Consider the following 22,439-nt stretch of genomic DNA (forward strand, 5'->3'; position numbering starts at 1 on the left):
GAACTTATGGGCAATTTGAAGTTGTAGTAAGTAATTTACTCTGCATAATTCAACACAAATTGTAGTGTCGCATCATACGTTTTGTGTTTTGAGCACACATCTCTCACCTCTGGTGAAATGGTGATATTGGGGTCATCAGAAGGCCACTCAAACCTCACAACCTGGTTTCTGCTGTGGTTGGTCATAGTGAAACTATTTTGCACAGGACAATCTACATTGCAGTCCCCATAATTGAGTAATTCATAAGTATCTGTGGAGACACATAATTTAACACAAATAATAAACACTTAAACTTGACAGGTACAGTCATGGTCGAAAGTTTTGGCAGCAACTCAAATAGTTATTTCACTAATTTAAGTATTGAAAAACAATAATAAAAAGAAGAAAAACATATTGAACTACACTGTGGCTTTGTGGTTAGCATGTTGGCATGTCAGGAGATTTGAGGGTTAATTTTCAAATGTTATGTTCTCCACGCTTTCTGCTATGTTAGGACACTGTTTAAGGCTGGTATGTACCCTCGCGTAACATAGCTTGTGTCCTCTGACGGTGTCTTAACTGGTCTATAGCACTTCTGCGGGAGCTGGCGTGGTAATTGTATTTCTCCTCGAAAACACTGAGGGGCGGTGTCTCATGAAGGAGCAACCACAGCTGTTGATGACTAGATATTTACCTCCTTGTGAAAAGTGAGCAACATCAACATCTTTGTTGGCACTGGAACCACTCATTTAGAAACATCAGTTTACTTTTGATAACCCATAAACTAGAGGAAAATACATGTGTGAAGATGAACTGTGCAACCCCTGAAAGAGTCGTGGCAGAAAGACGGGCGAATTTGCAACGCTAGTAGTCCGTTCAGGTTATGGGACAAGAGAGAGCTATGTAATTGAAAATAAACTGTTAAATAACTATTCTAACAACCTGCTTATATTATCAATGTTCAGAGTTTCCATGTTTGTGAACATAACATGCCTGAATGGTGATTGACAGACAATAAGGAAGTGTTGTGTGTGAAAGAAAAGGACGTGTGTGCACCAAAGAGAATAAGTGTCGGAATTGAACATTGGCAATAAAAGCTAAAAAGTCGTACTTTGTGGGACTTCTTCTGGACAAAACAAGCTGCAGGGTTTGTACACTCATGTTCCTTATCAACTAGTTGATGCTGCTAATTGACCTTTTTGTTTGAATTTTTTCCAAATGAGAATCGATTGGTGAATTAAAAATAGACATTTTATCAATTCCCATGCAGCTGACCTGGGAATGCTAGGTTTCCTCTGGTGAAATTGCAAGAGGTGGCCTAAGACCAGGAAATTGTGTATTTCCCACTAAAACTACTACCCTCACAACCTGGACCAGGAGAAGCAGACAAAAACAAAAGGATGGAATAAAAAATGAATGAAGAAGAAGAACAAAATAATCTGGGGAAAAATACATAACAGCGAATGAGCCAATTTTTAGTTACTGCCGAAACTTTTGGCCTAGGCCTAGACTCTTTGGAAATATTACAATACATTCCTTTTGGACACCCTTGATTGTGTTTCCCCAATGCCTTAAAAACAGTATTTGCTTCTCATACTTCCTCATTAGCTTACCTTCCACCTCATCGTTCTTATAAACTTCCTGCACCAACCCCCCGATGTTGTCAAAAGTGATAAGATCTTGGTAAGCCTCTCCAATAACTTGTATAGTCACATTGCTGTACTGACTGCCCTCCACTCGAAGTGAAATCTTGTCTTCCACAGTCAGAGGTTCGTCAGAGGAGAAGGTGACCTCAAATTCCACCCGCTCTGTAACGTCCAGTGTCACGCTTGCTTTGTGTACAAACTGACGTTCTGTTAAAGGGAATATCTGAGTAAAGACTGATGCAAGCAATGCAAAGAAGAACGAGACAGATCAAATACTGTAGAGTAGGACACATTTGATGCAGCGGTCTTGTATACACATTAAGTAAATGTCACCCTCTGCTTTTTAAACAAAATTACTATTAGAAGAAATGGTTGTGGTAGAAAACGGATAGATGGATGGGTTTTACCTGAGTCAATTGTGTCCTCTATTTGAGTGATGTAGATAGCACCGCAAGTGTTACCAGGAGCTTCTCTGACAGTTAACACATTGTGTTTATCTGTCATCTCAATCAGAACCTTCATAAAACAAATATAGAGTCAAAAATTAAGGCTTTTCTGTTTGTCTTAAAAATGACAGGAGTAATCAAAAAGTGTTGCATCATACAATTACCATTCAGTGTTTTGATATGTACTGACAATCAAACACAGCAATGATATACGTATCTCACCTGAGCGGGCACAATGCCATCATTTAGCAGCACCAAGGGTTGGGTATTCGCCCGCCCTACCAATGTCCGCCTGAAGCGCAAGACTGGATTCAATTCGTTGTTTAACAGGGTCGGATGTACAACAGATACAAGTGGCAGACAGCCTTCACCAATTAGCTCAAAGTCCAGGACCTTATTGTCCTTCTCCTTTACGTTCGTTGACATTCTTTAAGAGAGAGTGCAATAATCAGAACTAAAACGTCACTTTGAATAATGAAAAGAAAAGAAAAACAGCATACCTGATGCTTTTATCGAATGTGGCTTCAAACGAAGCATTGTAAAGCTGCAGTGTATGCGGTGTGAAGCTTACAACAGCGAATGCGTGTGATTGCCCAGGAACGAACAGTGTTGGCGTAGACAATTCAAAAATGTCTACATTGCTAGACATCTACAAGAAAACAAACGTAACATGATATAAATATCTCCAATTAAGATAATACATAATAATGAGTCAACATAGTCTTTACCTTCATCCCAGAATATTTGATTGTCAAGTTGAGTGTGAAAGGCACTTTGTTCTTGTTGGTGAGTTTGAAACGAGCTTGAGCAGTTCGCCCCAAAAGAGTTCTGTTGAAAATAAACTTTTTCTCATCCAGGACATAAATTCGTTCAGCTTTGAAAAACTGTTCTGAGGAGATCTGAGTGCTGTTTTTACACAAATGGTGCTCTTCGAAGATGGAAGCCATGTCTGTCACAATGCCTGCATAATAACAAAAGATGTTGATTAACAAGAATCTGTGCAATTCCGGTAAGAATTGCGTGTGAATGTCCAAGTGCTGAAACAGAATTGAAATGCTGAAGCAATGCATAATGAATTTAGGCTAAAGTCTGAATATACAGTAGAAATGGTTTGAATATTGTAGAGCTAAAGCTCAACTGAATCAAATCAAATCAAACTTTATTTATACAGCACTTTTCATGTACAGGCAAGTGGCAAACAAAGTGCTGTACAAAACAAAACAAACAAAAAAATAATAATTGAAGAAGAGAAGAAAACATACACACAAACGCACACATTCACACGCACACAGCACTATTGACAATAACAAGGCAAAAACAAAATATGGCATGGCACTGAGGATTTGAGGAAAAATGCTACCTTTGAGGCGTTTGTTTCCACTAGAGAATAACAAAAATTAACGCCATAATTTTTTATTTTTTTAATATTTATATAAATATATATATATATATATATATATATGTATGTATGTATGTATGTATGTATGTGTGTGTGTATATATTTAGTATAAAACATGATAAAATATATGTAAAAATTAAAATATAATATAAAGATTGCATTATTAAGTTAATAAAAACATAACATTGAGAATAATAGTAGAAAAAATAATGATTAAGATAGAGAACAACACAATAAAATAAAAAACAAATTATCAGTAAAAAGCCTTCTCAAAAATGTGTGTCTTTAGCCTTTGTATTTTTCTTTTAACGGTCTCTGCAGTACTGAGGCTCTTTGGCAGGCTGATCCAAAGGTGGGGGCCACAGTGGCTACATGCCGCCTCATTATGGGTCTTTCTTCTGGTATTTGGTAAAGCTAAAAGGCCAGTGCCAGAGAGCCCCAGGATCCGCAAGGGTTGATACAGTAAAAGCAGGTCAGATAGATAAGAAGGAGCAAGTCCATTAAGACATTTGAAAACTAATAATACAACTTTAAAATCGACCCTGAAGCGGAGGGAGAGCCAATGCAGCGACTTTAAAACCGGTGTAATGTGCTCCCGCCCTCTGGTCAATGTCAGCGCGAACGCATTGACTTCTGATATTATTTTTGGGAAGGCCAGAGAGCAAGGCATTACAATAGTCTAAACAACATGAAATTAAAGCATACTTTAGCACCTCCATGTTGGCCTGGGAGACAAATGTTAATGGAATGTAGAATAAATGGTAAAAACAGTTTGACTCTGAAATGGTTTGAATGTTCAAGATCGTAAACTGTATTGAAATATAGTATGAAAAAATACATTTTCAATGTATTTTGTAATAGTTGGAATTAAACTATAAGACTCATAATTATCTAAAAAAGTGGGCATACACTCAGACCGTCCGGCATTTGAGGCAAGTATTTATCTACTGTGGTATACAACCTGACTGTCAACCTGGTGTCCAACCAGAATTCAGTACTGCAACTGTACCACGTTTTCAGCTAATTTTGTGAATGAATCAATGTTTTTTTAAGCTAGAATATGTAACCTGATTGAATGAAACATTTACTTTCACACAAGCTAACATTTACAGAAGAATAATTTTAAAGCATAGCTTGCATTGATAGCGGAAATAAAGACATTGCTATCTAAATCATTAAACCATGTGATTGAATCTGTAAGTCAAACACCATGACATACATGTGCTGCTGCAAGATCCTTGCAGTTTGCTAATGCAAAACTACTCCAATGGACTAGTTTGGCTATGTAAATCTAAAATCACATCAAGTGTGTTGCATAAATACAATAAACATTCATTAAATAAATAGTTTTAAAGAACAATGAAATAATTAGTAATATAATGCGTATAGGATACAGAAGTGACTATTCAATTAAATAAAAATAATGTTGCCACCGTGTACTCCTAATACTACAGGTCAAAATGACATGGTCACCCAGAATGCATTCCTGTCCCTGTCAGTCAGAATGGTGGGAAGAGTACCAATTATATTGTCCAATATTATGGAAAATCCTGAATACCTTAAAAAGAAATCCACTTTAACTTTGACTAAGACAAATGTTTTGGTGGTGGAATGGTTGAAATCGGTTTTAAAAGATGTGGGAGGCGTAGTCTAAAGAAAACAATGGGGATGATACTGGAAAATAATGAATTACAGTGAAACTGTTACTTTTTGGAAAAGTTTGTTGAAAGGGCACATATGTCCTGAATGGACTGAACGTTTTCATAGGAACGGGATCAATCCGATGAACGCTGTGGGAGTTATGAGCGACCAAAAAACGGAGAGGAAGAGGAATAATGCCTTGTGACATTCACACAAATAGATAAAAAATGGTGCAGAATAAGATGTGTGAATGCCACAAGGCATTATTCCTCTTCCGCTCCGTTTTTTGGTCACCTGTAACGATTGATCCCGTTCGAATTTCAAAGCGTTCAGTGCATTCAGGAGATGTGTGCTATTTCAACAAACCTTTTAAAAAATTAACGGTTTCACTAAAATAATAATTATGAAACGTAAAAAGGTGGAATGAACACAGAATACCTAACAACTTCATGTCTCTTTTGAGCCATTACAAGGACAAATATAGAAAAAGAAAAACGCTTGTGGCTATTTTATTAAAGGCCTACTGAAACCCACTACTACCGACCACGCAGTCTGATAGTTTATATATCAATGATGAAATCTTAACATTGCAACACATGCCAATACGGCCGGGTTAACTTATAAAGTGCAATTTTAAATTTTGCGGGAAATATCCGGCTGAAAACGTCTCTGTATAATGACGTTTGCGCGTGACGTCACGGATTGTGCGGAAGTATTGGGACACAATGGTGTCCCAATACTTCACAACACACTTCCGGGTGTGTTGTGCGGGTGTTTGACTTGTATTGGCAGGTTATATGGACGGGAGGGGGAGGTGTTTGTCATGCGGATTAATTTGTGGCATATTAAATATAAGCCTGGTTCTGTTGTGGCTAATAGAGTATATATACTGTATGTCTTGTGTTTATTTACTGTTTTAGTCATTCCCAGCTGAATATCAGGTCCCACCCGCCTCTCACAGCATCTTCCCTATCTGAATCGCTTCCACTGCCCTCTAATCCTTCACTTTCACTTTCCTCATCCACAAATCTTTCATCCTCGCTCAAATTAATGGGATAATTGTCGCTTTCTCGGTCCGAATCGCTCACGCTGCTGGCGTCCATGATTGAAAACAATGTGCAGATGCGAGGAGCTATTCAACCTGTGACGTCACGCTACTTCCGGTACAGGCAAGGCTTTTTTTATCAGCGACCAAAAGTTGCTAACTTTATCGTCGATGTTCTCTACTAAATCCTTTTAGCAAAAATATGGCAATATCGCGAAATGATCAAGTATGACACATAGAATGGATCTGCTATCCCCGTTTAAATAAGAAAATCTCTTTTCAGTAGGCCTTTAAGGTCTAGTATAAAGCAACTTAGATGAAAATACTCAGAGATCACAAGTTTACAGTTTAAATAGACAAGACTCCAAGCAGTTCTCACCTGGAAGACAGACTTCAGCTATCAGTTTGTATGGTATGCCCTCTGGTTGGTCTGATGGGTTCCGGCCACTTATGTCAAGAAGCAAACTTTGTCTCCAGTTGCCTTCTTGTTCAGCAATACAATCAACTGTCACCACCATCCGGTTCCTAGGTTGGATGATTCCTGTGCAAGGGAAAACTGCAAACACCCCCGTGCTTAGTCGATTCTGGAAATGCAGAGAAAATAAGAGTGGTGAGTATTTAAAATGCTGATAAAAAAACAATTTACACATTGAGATGAGAGAGACAATAAATCCGACAGGCAGGCAGACCGCTAGACTAGGCTATTCAAGTGAGAAACAAAGAGTACATCTAAAAATAATAAAACAGAGAAGACAAAAAAATAAGAGAAAAATACACTGAAAAACTGTGTCACAAAAGTTGGCTGTTGCTTATTACCGCTAGTAATCGCTTACCTGTGAGACGCTTGCATCTTTCTGCTCACTCCTCATTCTGCTCCCAGTTGCATGAGATCTTTCTGAACCGCTCTCACGGGTAGTCCTCTTAACTTGAGGCAAACAGCTGTGACAAAACAAAATACAAACCCTCTGGAAAACATATATGCAAGGAGAAAACGGACAGATCATACAAAGACTAAGAGGAGATTTCAGCTCAACAAGCATAGCACTCCCTTACCTCGGCTTTGCTGGTGGGCAAACGTCAACACCTGCACTGACCGTGAAGTGGTACTCAAACAGGCCATTGTTCTCAATAATGAATGTTTGGCTTTTCCTCGTGCCAAGAAACAGAGGGCCAAAATTAAGGTCAGACATTGGTGAGATTGTGTACCTGGACCAGACAAAAATATATGCAATTATTGTACACCCAAAATCAATAAACTACTGCATATCAGGCTTTATTAATATATTGTGATTCTGATGAACTAAAACAAAACATCACAGGAAAACAAACATAACTTAACAGAATGCAAAGAGATTCATTAATTTTCTCCCATTTATCTTGTTCAGTGCCAGTCAATCGGAGGGCTGAGAGGAATTCATCAGCTTTTAGAATTAGTCAATGTCATAAGATACAGTGCATCCGGAAAGTATTTACAGCGCTTCACGTGTTCTACATGTTGTTATGTTACAGCTTAATTCCAAAATCATTTTGTCCTCAAAATTTTACAGACAATACGCCATAATGACAATGTAATAAAAGTTTTTTATATTTTATTTGCAAAGTGATTAAAAATAAAACAATACAAATCTCACATGTACATAATTATTTACAGCCTTTTCTCAATACTTTGTTGATGCACCTTTGGCAGCAACGGCAGTCTTAAGTCTTTTTGAATAAGATGCCACTAGCTTGGCTCACTGATCTTTGGGTAATTTTGCCCATTCCTCTTTGAAGCACCTCTCAAGCTCTGCCAGTTTTCATATGGTAAACTATGGTTTTCATCCAGAATTTCTCTGTGCATTGCTGCATTCATATTTCCGTCTATCCTGCTGCTGAAAAACATCCCCACATTATGATGCTGCCACCAACACGCTTCCTTGTACGGATTGTATTGACCTGGTGATGAGCGGTGCCTGGTTTCCTCTGAACAAGATGTCTGGGTTTCACCCCAAAGAGTTTAATCTTTGTCTCATCAGACCAGATATTTTTTTCTCATGGTCTGAGCGTCTTTCAGGTGCATTTTGGCAAACTTTTTACCTTCTTTTACTATTCCCCCTGGCCTCTATATCACCTGATTGGTGGTCTGTTGAAGATATGGTTGTCCTTCTGGAAGGTTCTCCTCTCTCCACTGAGGAATGCTGTGGCTCTGACAGAGTGACCATCGATTTCTTGGCCACCTCCTTTACTAGACTCACACGAATGAAGCAATGTACAGGGACATCCTGGATGAAAACCAACGCTTCCATAGGCGCCGATCCTGTGGATGCTTCGGGGCCCCAGCACCCACGGACAATGCTGAGCACCCACGTGGGATTGATGGCAAATTATTTCTCACCACCGAGCAAAAAACGTACATGCTCAGAAAAGTAGCGTCAGATTTAATGTCTGTTCGAGCACCCACTGGCAGAAATGTAGATCGGTGCCTATGAACGCTTCCCATCCAACCTGATGGTGCTTGAGAGGTGCTGCAAAGAGGAATGGGCAAAACTGCCCAAAGATAGGTGTTCCAAGCTTGTGTTCAATAAGACTTGAGGCAGTATTTGCTGCCAAAGATGCATAATCAAAGTATTGAGCAAAAGCTGTGTATACTTATGGACACATGATTTTTTTTTAATTGTTTAAATTATAAATTCATTTACAAGATATTTATTGTCTGTAGAATTCTGGGGACACAAATGAATTTATAAAATTTTTACGATAAGGCTGTAACACAACTAAATGTGGAAAAAGTGAAGCGTTGTGAATCATTTCCGAATGCACTGTATATAAAAACACAAGTCAAACCTGGAGAAGACAGCATGGACTGAAACATTGATGGGCAGAATGGCAACAACATGCCCTCCTTCCCCAATGCTGGGTTCAATAACCTGCAGTAAACAGTCATATTATGAGTTTACATACAGTTTTCAAGTTATTTATAATTTGAGTATAAATATGAACAAACATTTGGAACTTGAAAAAGCATATTGTGTCAATGTGATTTTTCTGTCTGTTTTGTGACATAGATAAGTGAAAAATACATTTATAAGTATAAAAAGCTCATTTCAGACCATCATTTTAGTTAATTCAACACTCAACTGTTTGTCCAGTGTAGAGAAATTGATGCATCTCAAACTTTTAAAACACAATTTGAACAATCTCTTTCATCACTCCTTCAAATCAATTTCTCCTCTATATCAGCCAAATCCTCAAAACATGCCGAGTCTCATCCAGTAAATGTCATCCACCTTTGTCACAATTTAAATCATTCTCCTCTGCAGAAAACCTTATCCACTTATTTTTCACCGTCAGAATTCCTTAAAGAAGACCTATGACGAATTTTGTCTATTTTGACTTATAAATGGTGTTACAATGTTGGATACTTGTGTTGAACAATGCCAAAGCATCAGATCATAAGTTTCATGCAATTGGGCGTGAGTTTGCACGCAGTTTTGGATGCCTCTGTTTGGGGGGTTTTAGAAAATGTTTTAACTGTCACACAATGATGGATGTACTTATGTGGGCATTTTTGCACATATTGGGTCAGAGCCTCTTCCCCCTCTGATGAGCCCACAAAGCAGGGGCAGTTGTCGCTTGAACTTCCGTGTATTCCTTCTTGTTTTATGTCCCGCTTAATCTGTCTATGAAATTAATAATATAAAACATATATTTATGTGTTTATTTGTCCAAAATGTGTGGACCTCAACAAAATTGGATTAGCTGGCTCTACAACTTTCAGGAAACTTCAAGAAAAAAATAGGATTAAGTATTATTTTCCTCTAATCTTTGCATACACACAGTAACACTGAAGTGCAACATCTAGTGATGTAAATGCTGGTGAAAGCAGTTTTGTTTATGCAGCAAGAGAGTCTGTATTCATCGGAGAGTGGGCAGGTGTGTCTAATGTTGTGACCGGGTGAATCTGTATATCAATTATGAAGTTTATTTTCGCATGTGTCTGAAAAAAATAGCAGTGACACCTGTCTTCAAGATATACACTTAACCAATGTTGTCAAAAGATAAAGCGATACTTTTGGATAAGGTGGAGTCTGGTTTCATTTGCAATCTAAGAATGCCTCCACATAAGAACATCTTGCAGACACATGCAGAAGGTGGGTTATAAACGTGACTGTGGACAAAAATGTACACCAAAGCATTTTTCCAATACAGATTACCATAGGTCTCCTTGGATAAACTACATAACACCCAAGACTCATGCTGCATGCTTGCTTATAGACACTTAGTACAACTTTGCTTTTCCCTAGTAAAGACAGAATTAACTTCAAGATACTCCATACACCTTAAAAAGCCCTCAATAACATGCCCCCCTACATCTGTGTTCTCCACAATCACATCCCTTCCAGATCTGTCAATGTACACCTTGTGCAAACACTTAAGAACAAGTACCACATCAGGGGGCACATGGCCTTTTCTGCTACACCCCCATTGCTTTGAAATTCTTTAGGATATAAACATATTGTACTCTATATATCCTATCCATCACAACTGCAACTCTCAACACCCTCCTCATCAGACAATGGCTGCCTTTCTCCAGCTTCTAGTTAATTGTCCCTAACCCTGCTTCCACTGTTCTTAAGCATCCTATTTGTACACATTTCTATCTTTACGTACCTGCTTGAGGTAAGTATTTTAAACTTACTGTTTACAATCTTTAAAGGCAAAGAAAACCACAATATACTGTAAATGTGATCATGCGTGTTATTTTAAATTTGTTGGTTTGGACTTTCCATCACGGGTAATATCTAAAATTGTACAGTACAGTGTTGTGCGCAACTATACCTGACAGGACAGGGCAGTTTTGTCTCTGATTGAGATTTCCTGCTGGGGACTGCAAAGGATCTGAATCGATGTATACTTTTTGCGAGGCAATAAGGTACCACTTGAGGGGGACACCTTGAAAGCAGAGATCATATCTGTTTTGCCAAGGTTTTTCTCCACAATAAAAATCCTTGGAAAAGCAAAGATAAAGTCACCCACAGGAATTGTTTCACATACAGTAGTAATGCAAATACGCTTTCAGTATGAGAATCAAAATGGTAGAAATACGTATTTTGAAATAATGATACTTACTTGTATGCAAATTCATATTTTCCTTGGTTTTTCAGTTTGATGGTACGCTCAACCTCTTCAAAGACTTTGATAGTTCCAAAGTCCAGACAGTGATCTGCCATATATTGATATTGTATAAGTATAGTATGTAAGTTTTAATGTACCAAACATAAACAATCTCAGTCATTGGCCTGTGTCACTTCTATATGAGAGCAAGCAAGTGCTTTTGAAGTGTAAGCTATTCATAGTCATACCTGGTGTGATGTCCATGGCTATATCAAAGGCTTCTGCAGAAACCTGTATTTTTTCAGTGTATAAGATGCCTAAAATATTTTCTACATCTAAAACCTGAAGGAAAAAAACAGTACAGACGGATCAGGAACATCGATACTGGTCAATGTCCTGACACATACTTATCATGTACTGTAGTTTACCTCAAAGCGTAAATGCTTTTTGTAAGTGTTGGGTTTTTTGGCCATGAAATGCATGGTTATAAGAAGGGACGATTGTTCTGGGATGATACTGTGATCTTGAGACAAACTAAACTCATCACCGAGCTCCTCCATGCCCTGCAATCTCCAAGATATTGGCAGCGGTGTCCTGTTATGGATCTTCAGACTTCGACTCTCCTGTCTAGAGTGACAAAAACATTGCATGAAAAAGACCCTGTAGTACACCTAAGATAAATCAGATATATTTTATGTATAAAGGTGATTCATTATGTGTACAACTTGGCTGACATATACTTATGTGTTCAAATTCTGGCACCTGTGAAGTAAAACCCTGTTGAAATTCAGACGCTTGCTTTCTAGTTCCAGCTCTGGTCGCACTCCCAAGCAGCACAATGAAATGATGAAAACCTCTGGATTGTCCCTGACACAGCAAACAATGTTGTCCTTGACTTCACCCGAAGTCGTTGGGTAAGCCCACAATGTCAAATTCTTGCAAGGAGGGATGATATCACAGGAGAATGGTGTTAATACAATCGTCTCTTGAATATAACAATGTTGGTAAGAGACAGTCACCTGTTCCTGGTCAGGTTGCAGGGTCATGATCGGAGGATCCAGCATATATGTGGTGGCCTGAGTGTCATTCTGGAAATTAAACTGAACTTCAGTCTCAAGTCCTGAGTTATTTTTGATCACCAGTCTCTCAGTGTTCTCTGAATACCGATTATCCTTGAACCTGCACTCCACAGAAACAGCTATATAACAAATGTAAAGAAAACAACAACACCATGTCATTCGCATTTTCCTCGTCACCTGTCTCTGGTCTTGCTACAAAGTAATGGACCAAAGTCATAGAATCCAGGATTGACAACATAGGTCTTCTGAAGCCCTGTGGTGAATTTTGGCACCTCTTGACAATAGGGAAAAAGAATCCTGGGGGTAAAAACAACATATTAGAAAAGGCTATAACCGTAGAGGCTCTTTTAAATTTTTACATATTTAAATAATTATTTTGATTGGATTTCAAATGAGAATTTGCTTGGTTGGTTGGTTGAAGTTTATTTTGAATATGTACAGTTTCAGTATGATACAACACATTTTTATTTTTTTTACACATTTTCATTTCCTTTTACATGTGCAAAAATGGACAGCGAAACCACCAATAAAAGATACCATAGCTCTGTGAATAGGTGTCAATACTTTAGCTGATCTCTTTAGTAAATTTGTGCCCTTTGGAAAGAATGTATGGGTATGATTTATTGTTTTAAACATGTTTAACAAGTACATTAAGGGAAACCATGTGATTACATTGGCACTATTCAACATATCTGAAAAGGAGTAAGAAGAATGAAATGCTGGTATTTATTCCTTCGAGGTGTCTTTTACTGATTATTCATTCACACCATAACATTTACATATTTAATTTATTTTTACTTTCTGTGTGATAGAAAGGAAGGTGTTAGAAAAAAATTAATACATCTAATTAAGTAATAAAAAGGCACATTGAGACTGCAAAAACTGTGCTGACTAAATGCAGTGGTTCCGGCCATCCCTTTCCAGGTGCCCTGCTCAGTGGGGTCCCCGCGCATCCCCTGCCACGATCTGTTGTGGCGCCTCAGTGTCCCATGTGATGGTGCTGCGCGGGGACAAACTGCTGCGGTAGTGGCCTTATGTGTGGCGGGGGTTGGGCTTGTGGGGGCCTGGTTGCTTTGTCGTTGGCCGGCCGGCCTGCATGGTGCTAGTGGTCTCTTGTTCTCGGGCCGCCGCATCTCCTGTTTCGGGTGGAGCTTTCTGTGGCTGGGGCCGAGCTTTGACTCCCACACATACTGGGAGACAAATATACTGCACATGCAAACGTACATACATACATACAAACGTACACACAGAGACGTATATTCATACATACACACATACGTACATACGCACGCACATACATACATACACACACACACTGTACCCAGGTGCATGTCTTTGGAGGTGGGAGGAAGCCAGAATACCCATAGGGAACCCACTGTCCTGTTTAAATACAGCAACTAGTGTCTTTCTTTGTGTGATAGCCTGAAAAATGACACATCTGGTCTTTTGGGTCGTCAAGTTGTGAAACTAACTGAACAATGGGCTGGGGACATCAATTTAAGTGCACTGCACAGATATCTTAGCTTAGTAAGTTGTCAGGCCAGCTCGCCCATGGTGAAGTGGTAGAGCAAGCGGTCTTGCTGCTGCGCTACCGTCTTTAGTAGTAACAGTAATACAGTACAGTATTTGTAATTTCAAATTATTAGCTTTGACCTACTTACTGTTGCATATACAGTATGTCCGGATGGTGAGCCTGCAGTCCATATGTCTTCTCTTTTTTCCCAGGTGTAAAAGACATATTGTATTGAGGGCGTGTAACAATACAGTCGGGTTGCAACAATATGAACATTTCATATCACGGTTATTGTGACCAAAATCATCATGGTTATCGTGATTACTGTGATATTTTTGAATGTGCTCAAAAACTTTTGACAGTTATATTTTTAATCATAACTGAAATAAATAGACACACTGTTAGAAAAGCCACTACTTTGCATGTCTTGTGTTTATTTTGCTTCACTGATAGTGTTTTAGTCTCTGCACTTTATCAGTTTTAATGACTAATAGATTTCGTCTCTGTCAACATTTTTGTCTCGTTTTGTCAATTAGTTTTGCCATTAGCATTTGTTGTGATTTGTTATCGTCCTATTATAGTCATGGAAAAATAGGTTGTTGACAATAAAAAATGTCAACAAAATGAACACAGTTTTGGTGATTTTGCTGCGGCAAACACTAAATATGTCCATTTAACAAAATTAAATACAAATAGGGCAACAAGAGAAATATTAGACACTTCTTTTTTGTGAAGTAAATCAGGTATGGCTATCTTCATGAACAATATGATTTGCAGACAGAAGTCTATCTTGTAAAGTTTTTAGTAACCATGACTCATCCTGACTGGGGCAGCCTATTAGCCCAGATATGTCCAACTCTTTTATTGGTGGTGACTAGAATAAAACATGTTGCGTGATCTGGGCCCCTCCGGTCACAAGCCATGGGAGAGGTCCGTCCTCCTTAGCCTGGAGCTGGTTGAGGGGTCCGGCTCCTCTATGTCCACGCTCAGGGTAGGTGCCCGCGCTGCCATCCCAGACACACCCGTGTGCGTTAGTAAACCTCACTTACCCGATGACTGCTGCCAAAGTTAGCCAGCATGGGATTTTAGCTCGGTGGTCAGCGCGCTCGCTTCCCATGCAGACGACCAAGGTTCGCGTCCCTGTACGGAATAGGATAAAGGCATGGGGCCGAAACACCTCTAGGTGGAAACGGTAAAGAAATTTATCGTTTCAGCCTTTAATCCCACGTAAACGCCATTCTGGCTGGAATAAAATGAGAGGTTTTAAGAACGGGCTCCAGAGTGGGAAAGTCTGAGAACGCCGCCTTGTTGTGCGAACAAGGAAGTCGCCAGTAGAAGCCGAGAATGACGGCATCGCCGCTCTGTCACGGTCACGTGATCATTAAATGAGAGAAGACACGTGTTGTATATCGGTCGATCGTGTCACTCTCCCAGGACGGAGTGACTGTGTGCTGCGTAATGACCTAAGATGACGCCAAGAGGAATCGTCGAACAAAAAGCTTTATTTATTTCAGTGAACCTCAGACAGGAACTGCAGTTTCCAGGAGAAGGAATGGGCCGAATCTTTTCTCATGTCCTCACGGACAACTGTTCTTAAATACCTTTTTACACAAAGACCCTTACTCTTTGTGGTTCTAGCCTTGGTGCCGGTCAGTTTGGCCAATCAATCTTTCCTTGACATTATTCCTCTGATCTGTTTGAGTCGGGTGACCTCCGACCCCTATCCTCTACCCCTATCTGTGGGGCTTCCTACCAGATGTTGCTAATGTCTTCATTATCTCTCCTAAAATCCAACTGCTGCTGTCCTTTAAATTCCCCAATGTCCTGGGAGTAAAGCCCCCACTCTCTAGAGTGCTTGTGATGGACATGTACACTTTCGCCCTTAGTAGAATAATCCTTCAAAAGATTCTGTGACCAAATACAAACACATGCTACTTCCAATCATATAAGAAAATTGTACCTGATATAATTCACTTCACACGCAACAGCTGTTAACAACAATGATGAACATCAAAGCTGTGGTTGTGATGTAGTTACTACTATTAGCACTGTGGCTACAAAACATCATCATCTATCAACTAGACATGCAGTACATACACATACACACTAATATTAATACAGCTGTCATATTATATTAAATACTAACACGATGTCAAGCTTTATCGTCTCCTTTACTATTGTATACCACTGTGAAAATCATTGTTTTCCTGTTATATACTGTACTATATGTACTAGTGTTGTTTAACATTGTAACTTTTGTATATAGCTTTTGTTAGAAGTGTGGATTGAGAATGAGGTGATGTGGGTGAAAGGTGTGTGTGTGTGTGATGTAAACAATAACTTGCTTTCTTTTATTGGCCAATATTCACTTTTGGAAATAGTGCATATACAGTATCAAACAATAAAAGACTACATAAATTAATATATATATATGCACACAAAAATATATCCAAATCCTCTACTCTATTTTCCCAATTGCCAGCAACTCTTCCTGACATACTCTTCATTCTGTCCTCTCAGCAGCTGTCGTGTGTCTCAGTAAACAAATACAACAATATAAAATGTTTTGATACCTCATTGCAAACACTATGTTGGAAATATGAACACACAACACTAAGATTATGCATCTGAATTTCAAAAGTTTCGTCATGTTAGCGAGCTCTGATGTAGCGTAACAAGTATTACTGTTTTATAACTTAATCTCAACAAGCAATAGCTGGTCAAGATTTAAGTATGTTTAAACCTACTAGAAGCACATTTCTGCTTTAGTTGCCCACTTCAAGAAGCAAACTTTCACTGGTGTGAGCACATTCAAGGCGAGGCGAGTTACAGTGGATAAAGACTCTTCATCAGTCATGTAGCTGCTACATCGATCGATAGCCAGTGGCAGTGGTTGGTCTAGCTGCTGATCCATTCCCAAATTTCTTCACAGAGTTGGAAACTTTTTAGGTCCAAACGCTTGTGGCCTGTCCGACGCCCAGAATCCACAACACATCTGTACTTGTTCCAGACCCTCGATAACTTATTTATAAACTGACATGCAGTTTAGTGATGTCACTACTGACATATGGAGGACATCTGGTGCTCTGTCTCCGTCTGCTTACAGTGTCAATTGTGGTGAGACATTGTTTTACATAATTGTCACCCAGTTATCGTTTCCGCCTGGATGTGACTCGTTCTTAATACGACACCATGCGGATGCATTTATTTTTTCAATTTGGCAGCGAAACAAAACATTAATGTAACTGTGGGGACAGGCCCTTTGATGTACGTCATATTTATTTGGAGGTTATGCCATGCAATAAACATTGTGCAACATACACCAACATCTCTACACAAGAGTATAATTATACATAGTATTTTCCATAGTTTTTATTATACAGAGTATTTTTCAGGTTTCACTGACTCAAGTCCATTTGACAGCAAAACAGCTGCGGTGGTTAAATTTGCTCTGCAGTGAACGAGAGAAATTTCCTTTTGAACAACGCGACACACAAATGTGCATGTTGTATCAATTCTAAATGCTTTTCAACTTGTTCAGCTTCATGCTATTAGATGCTAATGATATTCTCTGGTACTATTGTAATATGGTTTCTGATGAACACTTTTAAACAGAGTCTGTCTTCTTGTCTTGCGCACTATCACCTGTTGGAATGCGCGCTGCGTGTACGCAACAACATTGTTCAGCTCGTGCATGTTCAAGTGCAGGACATTGCCTGTGTATGTTTCTCCTGGCTTAATGATAGCTGGAATAAACTTATTGGGTCACTAATTTAATAATAAGCACATAAGGAACACAATTAATTCAGATATAACTTGTCCACCAAAAGGTGTTGCATACTCGAGAAACTCTCAGCCACACTACTGAACATACAAAATAACTTTTGTTTTTATTTCTTTATTTGTTTTTGTTGTTTCAATATATTGTTCACATTTTGAAAATTATGGTGAAAGTAATTTGTGTATACTTATTTTGAAAATGTTAAATGAAATGGGGTTTTTTTTATTCTCAGACCGAGAGGGACAAGCGGTAAAAAATGAATGAATGAATGTTAAAAATATCTACTATATTGTTGGTTGAATAAATTTGGGGAAAACACGCTCTTCCCTGTGTAATGTTTTCCTGTTTCCATTACATGACATGAAGTCCTTCCTGTTTAACTGTATACTTAATATTCACCACTGAACTGTTATAGTTAAACTTTCTATATCGGACCATTTTAACTGTGTGCATTTTACTAACATGTGTTAAAGCCTCTCATTAGTTTATGCAAAATCTTGTGAGTGCATTGAGAGCATTTCAGTAGTGTGTGTGAGGATTTTAGTAGTATAGATGAAAGGATTTCAGGAGTGTGTATGAAAAGATTACAGTAGTGTGTAGGAGAGCATGCCAGTAGTGTGTATGAAAGGATTTCAGCAGTGTGTATGAGAGAGTTTCAGTGTTGTGCGTGAGAGGAGTTCAATAGTGTGTATGAGAAGATTTAGTCGTGTGTATGAGAGGATTCCAGTGGTGTGTGAGAGTATTTCAGTAGTGTCTGTGAGAATTTCAGTAAGGTGCGTGAGAGGATTTCAGTAGTGTGCATGAGATAATATTGTTTTAGTTGTTTGTTTAGGTGAGAGCCTTTCAGTATGTGAGAGGTATTTCTGAATAATCTCCCTAATGGCCCCTCATGCCAGATCGCTGTGACAAACATTTATTGGCACTTTTACGTTTTCTGAAAATCCTCTCCCAATATTAGTGCATTGTTTTTTGTATTATTCATCCATTTGGGAGGTGCACAACCAACCTTTTGTTACAACAAATAACTTAATGTATCAATTTTATTCCTTAACATAAAGTTCAACAATGCTGACTTACTTGTAGTCTTGGCAGAATGAGGGATATGTGCAAATTCCTCTACAGAGCAGTTGGTAGACTTTCTGATTCCCCAGAAGTTCAAAGTGAAAGATCTGTTCAAATGTCCCAGGGGAGCTGGTGTAAAACCATATCTTTAACACCACTTGTCCATTCGCAGGTACAACCCAGCGAAATGATGTTAGGCTGTATGCAACGACAAAGACAACCACACATAGAATCAATCACATATAATTAATAGCAGCGAAAAGGTCAGTTTTAATTGGAGTCAATGCTACATCAATAAAACTGTTGAGCTTTCGCACGACAAACAATTTCCTAAAACATTGTTTTTCTTGCCTCTGGCTGCGTTTCTGCTCGATGCTTGCACTTAGAGGGTCTTGGTCAGGGATGTCAAGTGTAGAAGAATTTAAGGATTGCTCCAAGCCCTTGACTTTGGGAAGGGGTGCTGGTCGTTTCACGCTCTTCTGACTCTCTCTGCCCTTCTTATCCTTATCCTTAAGTGCGGACAGTTTGGCACTAGCTTTGTTGCGACCACGATGCACCTTTAGGACACAGGGACATGTATCACTACACAAATGATATCTAGATGTTATTTTTTTTGTTTAATAATTTTTACTTATTTTAAAATGTGTTATATATTTTGAATTACATAAAAATTATTTGAAATTGAAGATTTTAAAATGGTAATCCTAAAATACAATCCTTTGGATTTCAATTTCAACACATAAAAAAACATATTTCGGGCATATGACATGTCAATTTACCTTTGATGTTTGTACATCATCATCATCTTCCTCTTTCCTTTCATCTTGTTCATCTGTGGAAGGACGACTTAAAAAGGTGAAGCAATTGCAGTTTAGCGGTCTGTTAGCGTGTTCCCTGTTTTTGGGAAGACGGACCAGTGACAATGTAATAGGAGGAGGGATGGTTAGTGTGCTTGATCCCAACCCTAACTCATCCAGTATCTACAGAAGTGAAAAAAGGGAACCAATGGATAAACATGGTGATTAAAAAACCAAACAAAAAAAAATACTAGTTTTTGGTCTCACCTCATCAAGTGGGGGAAGAGATTTGTTTTTGAGCAGGTCATGCAAATCTGGATAATCTTTGCCAGTGAGTTTAAGAATGATGTGAGGGATGACGATTGGTTTTTCTATTGTCTTGTCTGTTTTGTTTGCTGGTTCCATGTGACTGTATGGAGACGGAATCTTGCTAGTGGATTTTTTGCTCTTCTTTCCTGAATGAGCCTGTAAACAATTTTGAGCATGTGCACATGCAAATACCCCACAAAGTGTCAGTTTATCTCTGAATATACAGTATAGATTTACGTACGGCATGTGTACATTTTTAGTGTTTGCTTGGACTATGCAGCAGTTGCAAAGAATGGGGTTTATGGCAGTTAAAATACATCCCAATTTATTTTAAGACCAGTAAGGTACCTGTTTCTCTGTTGGGGCATCATCTGCAGCTGGTATGGGCTCTGTACCTGGAATTGGAACCCGCAATAACTTTTGGGCACGATCCCAATGTTGGAGAATGTGCTCCACCTGGATCTGGCTACGTTCATACACATTAAACAGACTGTGTAGCTTATCTTCCTTTGGCTAAAGAAAAACAAGACACGGATGACAGAATAAGAGAAAAAAAAGAAATGTTAATCAACAATAACATTAAACATTTAGAAGTAAAATTTTACTTCTCAGTGACCAACCGTGAAAAGGTTGTATTTTATTAGTGTTGGTTCAATAGTTATTTGTGTAATTTTAAAACCCACCTCTTCTCTCTCTCCAGGTATTTCGAGTTGGTTGGCATCGTCTTTCTTAGGGTCAGTACTTTGATTTGCTGCAATACAATACGATCATTTAAATATATATTTTTTCCTGTATATGGTGAAAACACTAGCGGTTTTGGTTAAAAACATTTTGTGACTTCCAAACTCTAAGCCAGCCTTTCTCAAATCATGGGAACCTCACAAGTCAAATTTAGCTACATTAAATTCCATGAAGTCCCACATTTTTTTGAGTAATGTATAGTTTTTTGTTTTGTATTTCATTATTTTACCATCATTTATTTTATTAATTTCAGTTTGAAGAGTTTACACATGTGATTATGTCCAGACAAGCAACAGAAAAATAAAACTAAGAAAAAATAACTATGCATTTTGGCACCAGGAGCAGGTTTGTGAGCTGTCACGTTGATGAAAAATTGAGCGGTGGCTTAATAGAAAACCCAAGACAAATAACCTGATAACTTGACAGTAGCATCAGAAGCATAGACCATAATGACCAACAGATATCTGAGCTTGCAATATTTCTGATTAGAGATTTGCATGCCTACAATAAATTGGCCCTGATGTGTGAGTGTTTAGTAAAATTGTTTGTCGGTCTATCTGTGTTGGCCCTGCGATGAGGTAGCAACTTGTGCAGGGTGTACCCCGCCATTCCACAAAAGTGCAGCTGGGATAGGCTCCTGCCGTCCCGCAACCCCGAAAGGGCCAAGCGGTAGAAAATGGATGGATAGATGTATTTACATGCGGAACAAAAAGTAACATTAAATACCCTCGGTTTGTAATTTGGTTTCAAGTTCTGACACACAAGAGCTTAAAACAAGAACAATTTATATATTGGGAGACAAAACATAGCACCTTCACCAATAAGTATTTTGATGGAGAGAGAATGAACTAAGATACGAAAAAACAGTGGTGAGTGAACACGCTACAGATCCTTTTAAAGAGTTGAAAACAGTTGAAAACCACTGCTCTAATCTGTGAATTAATCACAATATTAGTGGGATTCTGTAAATTTTCGTACCTTCATTGGAAGAAGCTTGGTCTTTCTTGTCATGTGAGTCTTTAGAGGACATTCTGGTACCAGATGCACTCATTGACTAGGGATAAAACAAGGGATAAAGCAAAAATAATTAGAAAAACACATATCTTTAGTTAACATATTTATTTTTGGCATGAGTACAGTGCGACACTATGAAGTAGAAGGAGTACAGGAGCAGTAACAGAATAGGTTTGGCTTTGAAGAAATGTGTTTATTGAATCTCTTGAAATAAAAAGTAACATTCGATTTACACGAAAAGACACCCCAGATATGTAGAATATTTACAGTTGTGCATATTCAAGTTGGCTCAAAGGCTCATAATAACCAAATGCAGGCTTTATATATATCCGCATTTCCAAGTGCTCTCTGCAACTGAGTCTGCCAAGGGGGTGGTGCTCTCAACATCCCTAAAATGATTCCTACGCAGCACTCTTGCAGTCTACCAACCACCTTCCAAATCCCAATTGCCAAGTTAGCTTCTCTGTGGGGTTTCCATCTCTTTCTGGACTGTATATACAGCAGCTCCCTTAGCTTCTAAAACAAACACATTTTTTTGTGTGTTCCTGAGTTACTGGATTGTAAGGGCAGTTTAAGCTTCTTTCTCCTGGGTACCCTCTTACATCCCTAACAGCTAACCACTGTTAACCTGTCCATCTTGCTTACTGTGAAATAGGGTTGGTCAGTTGGTTGTCTTTTGGCTACACTGACAGGAAGTATGTTCTTATGTGTAAAGGTAAGTAAGGCTTTCAAACCTGGGAACACTGTTAACAGTGAAAAGTATTGTGTTGGTAGCATCATGTAATTTTTACTGCCAGTGGTACTGGTGCACTGTACAAAGTGGATGGAATAAAGGAGGACTACCTTCACATTCACCTCAAATCAACAGCTAGAGGAATATGATCCAAAAAAAA

At 38.6% G+C, this 22,439-nt stretch overlaps 1 protein-coding gene across 1 annotated transcript in view; it reads right to left on the minus strand.

Annotated features, from left to right (window-relative positions):
* hydin (HYDIN axonemal central pair apparatus protein) overlaps positions 1-22,439 on the minus strand; it is a 116,442-nt gene that overhangs the window by 34,922 nt on the left and 59,081 nt on the right. Inside the window, exons 46-69 of the mRNA XM_062035862.1 lie at positions 21,511-21,586; positions 20,475-20,542; positions 20,140-20,304; positions 19,750-19,947; positions 19,465-19,665; positions 19,037-19,242; positions 18,701-18,883; positions 12,507-12,626; positions 12,270-12,429; positions 12,013-12,185; positions 11,679-11,877; positions 11,499-11,592; positions 11,266-11,359; positions 10,975-11,143; positions 8,980-9,062; positions 7,210-7,362; positions 6,990-7,095; positions 6,536-6,740; positions 2,800-3,032; positions 2,572-2,720; positions 2,294-2,498; positions 2,033-2,141; positions 1,593-1,832; positions 108-250 (exon numbers count right to left, since the gene is read on the minus strand). Of these exons, the coding sequence (XP_061891846.1) occupies positions 108-250; positions 1,593-1,832; positions 2,033-2,141; positions 2,294-2,498; positions 2,572-2,720; positions 2,800-3,032; positions 6,536-6,740; positions 6,990-7,095; positions 7,210-7,362; positions 8,980-9,062; positions 10,975-11,143; positions 11,266-11,359; positions 11,499-11,592; positions 11,679-11,877; positions 12,013-12,185; positions 12,270-12,429; positions 12,507-12,626; positions 18,701-18,883; positions 19,037-19,242; positions 19,465-19,665; positions 19,750-19,947; positions 20,140-20,304; positions 20,475-20,542; positions 21,511-21,586 (3,732 nt within the window). The remainder of the gene's footprint in view (positions 1-107; positions 251-1,592; positions 1,833-2,032; positions 2,142-2,293; positions 2,499-2,571; positions 2,721-2,799; positions 3,033-6,535; positions 6,741-6,989; positions 7,096-7,209; positions 7,363-8,979; positions 9,063-10,974; positions 11,144-11,265; positions 11,360-11,498; positions 11,593-11,678; positions 11,878-12,012; positions 12,186-12,269; positions 12,430-12,506; positions 12,627-18,700; positions 18,884-19,036; positions 19,243-19,464; positions 19,666-19,749; positions 19,948-20,139; positions 20,305-20,474; positions 20,543-21,510; positions 21,587-22,439) is intronic.

This window comes from Entelurus aequoreus, linkage group LG24 (genome assembly GCF_033978785.1).
Source record: "Entelurus aequoreus isolate RoL-2023_Sb linkage group LG24, RoL_Eaeq_v1.1, whole genome shotgun sequence".
NCBI classification, from domain to species: Eukaryota; Metazoa; Chordata; class Actinopteri; order Syngnathiformes; family Syngnathidae; genus Entelurus; species Entelurus aequoreus.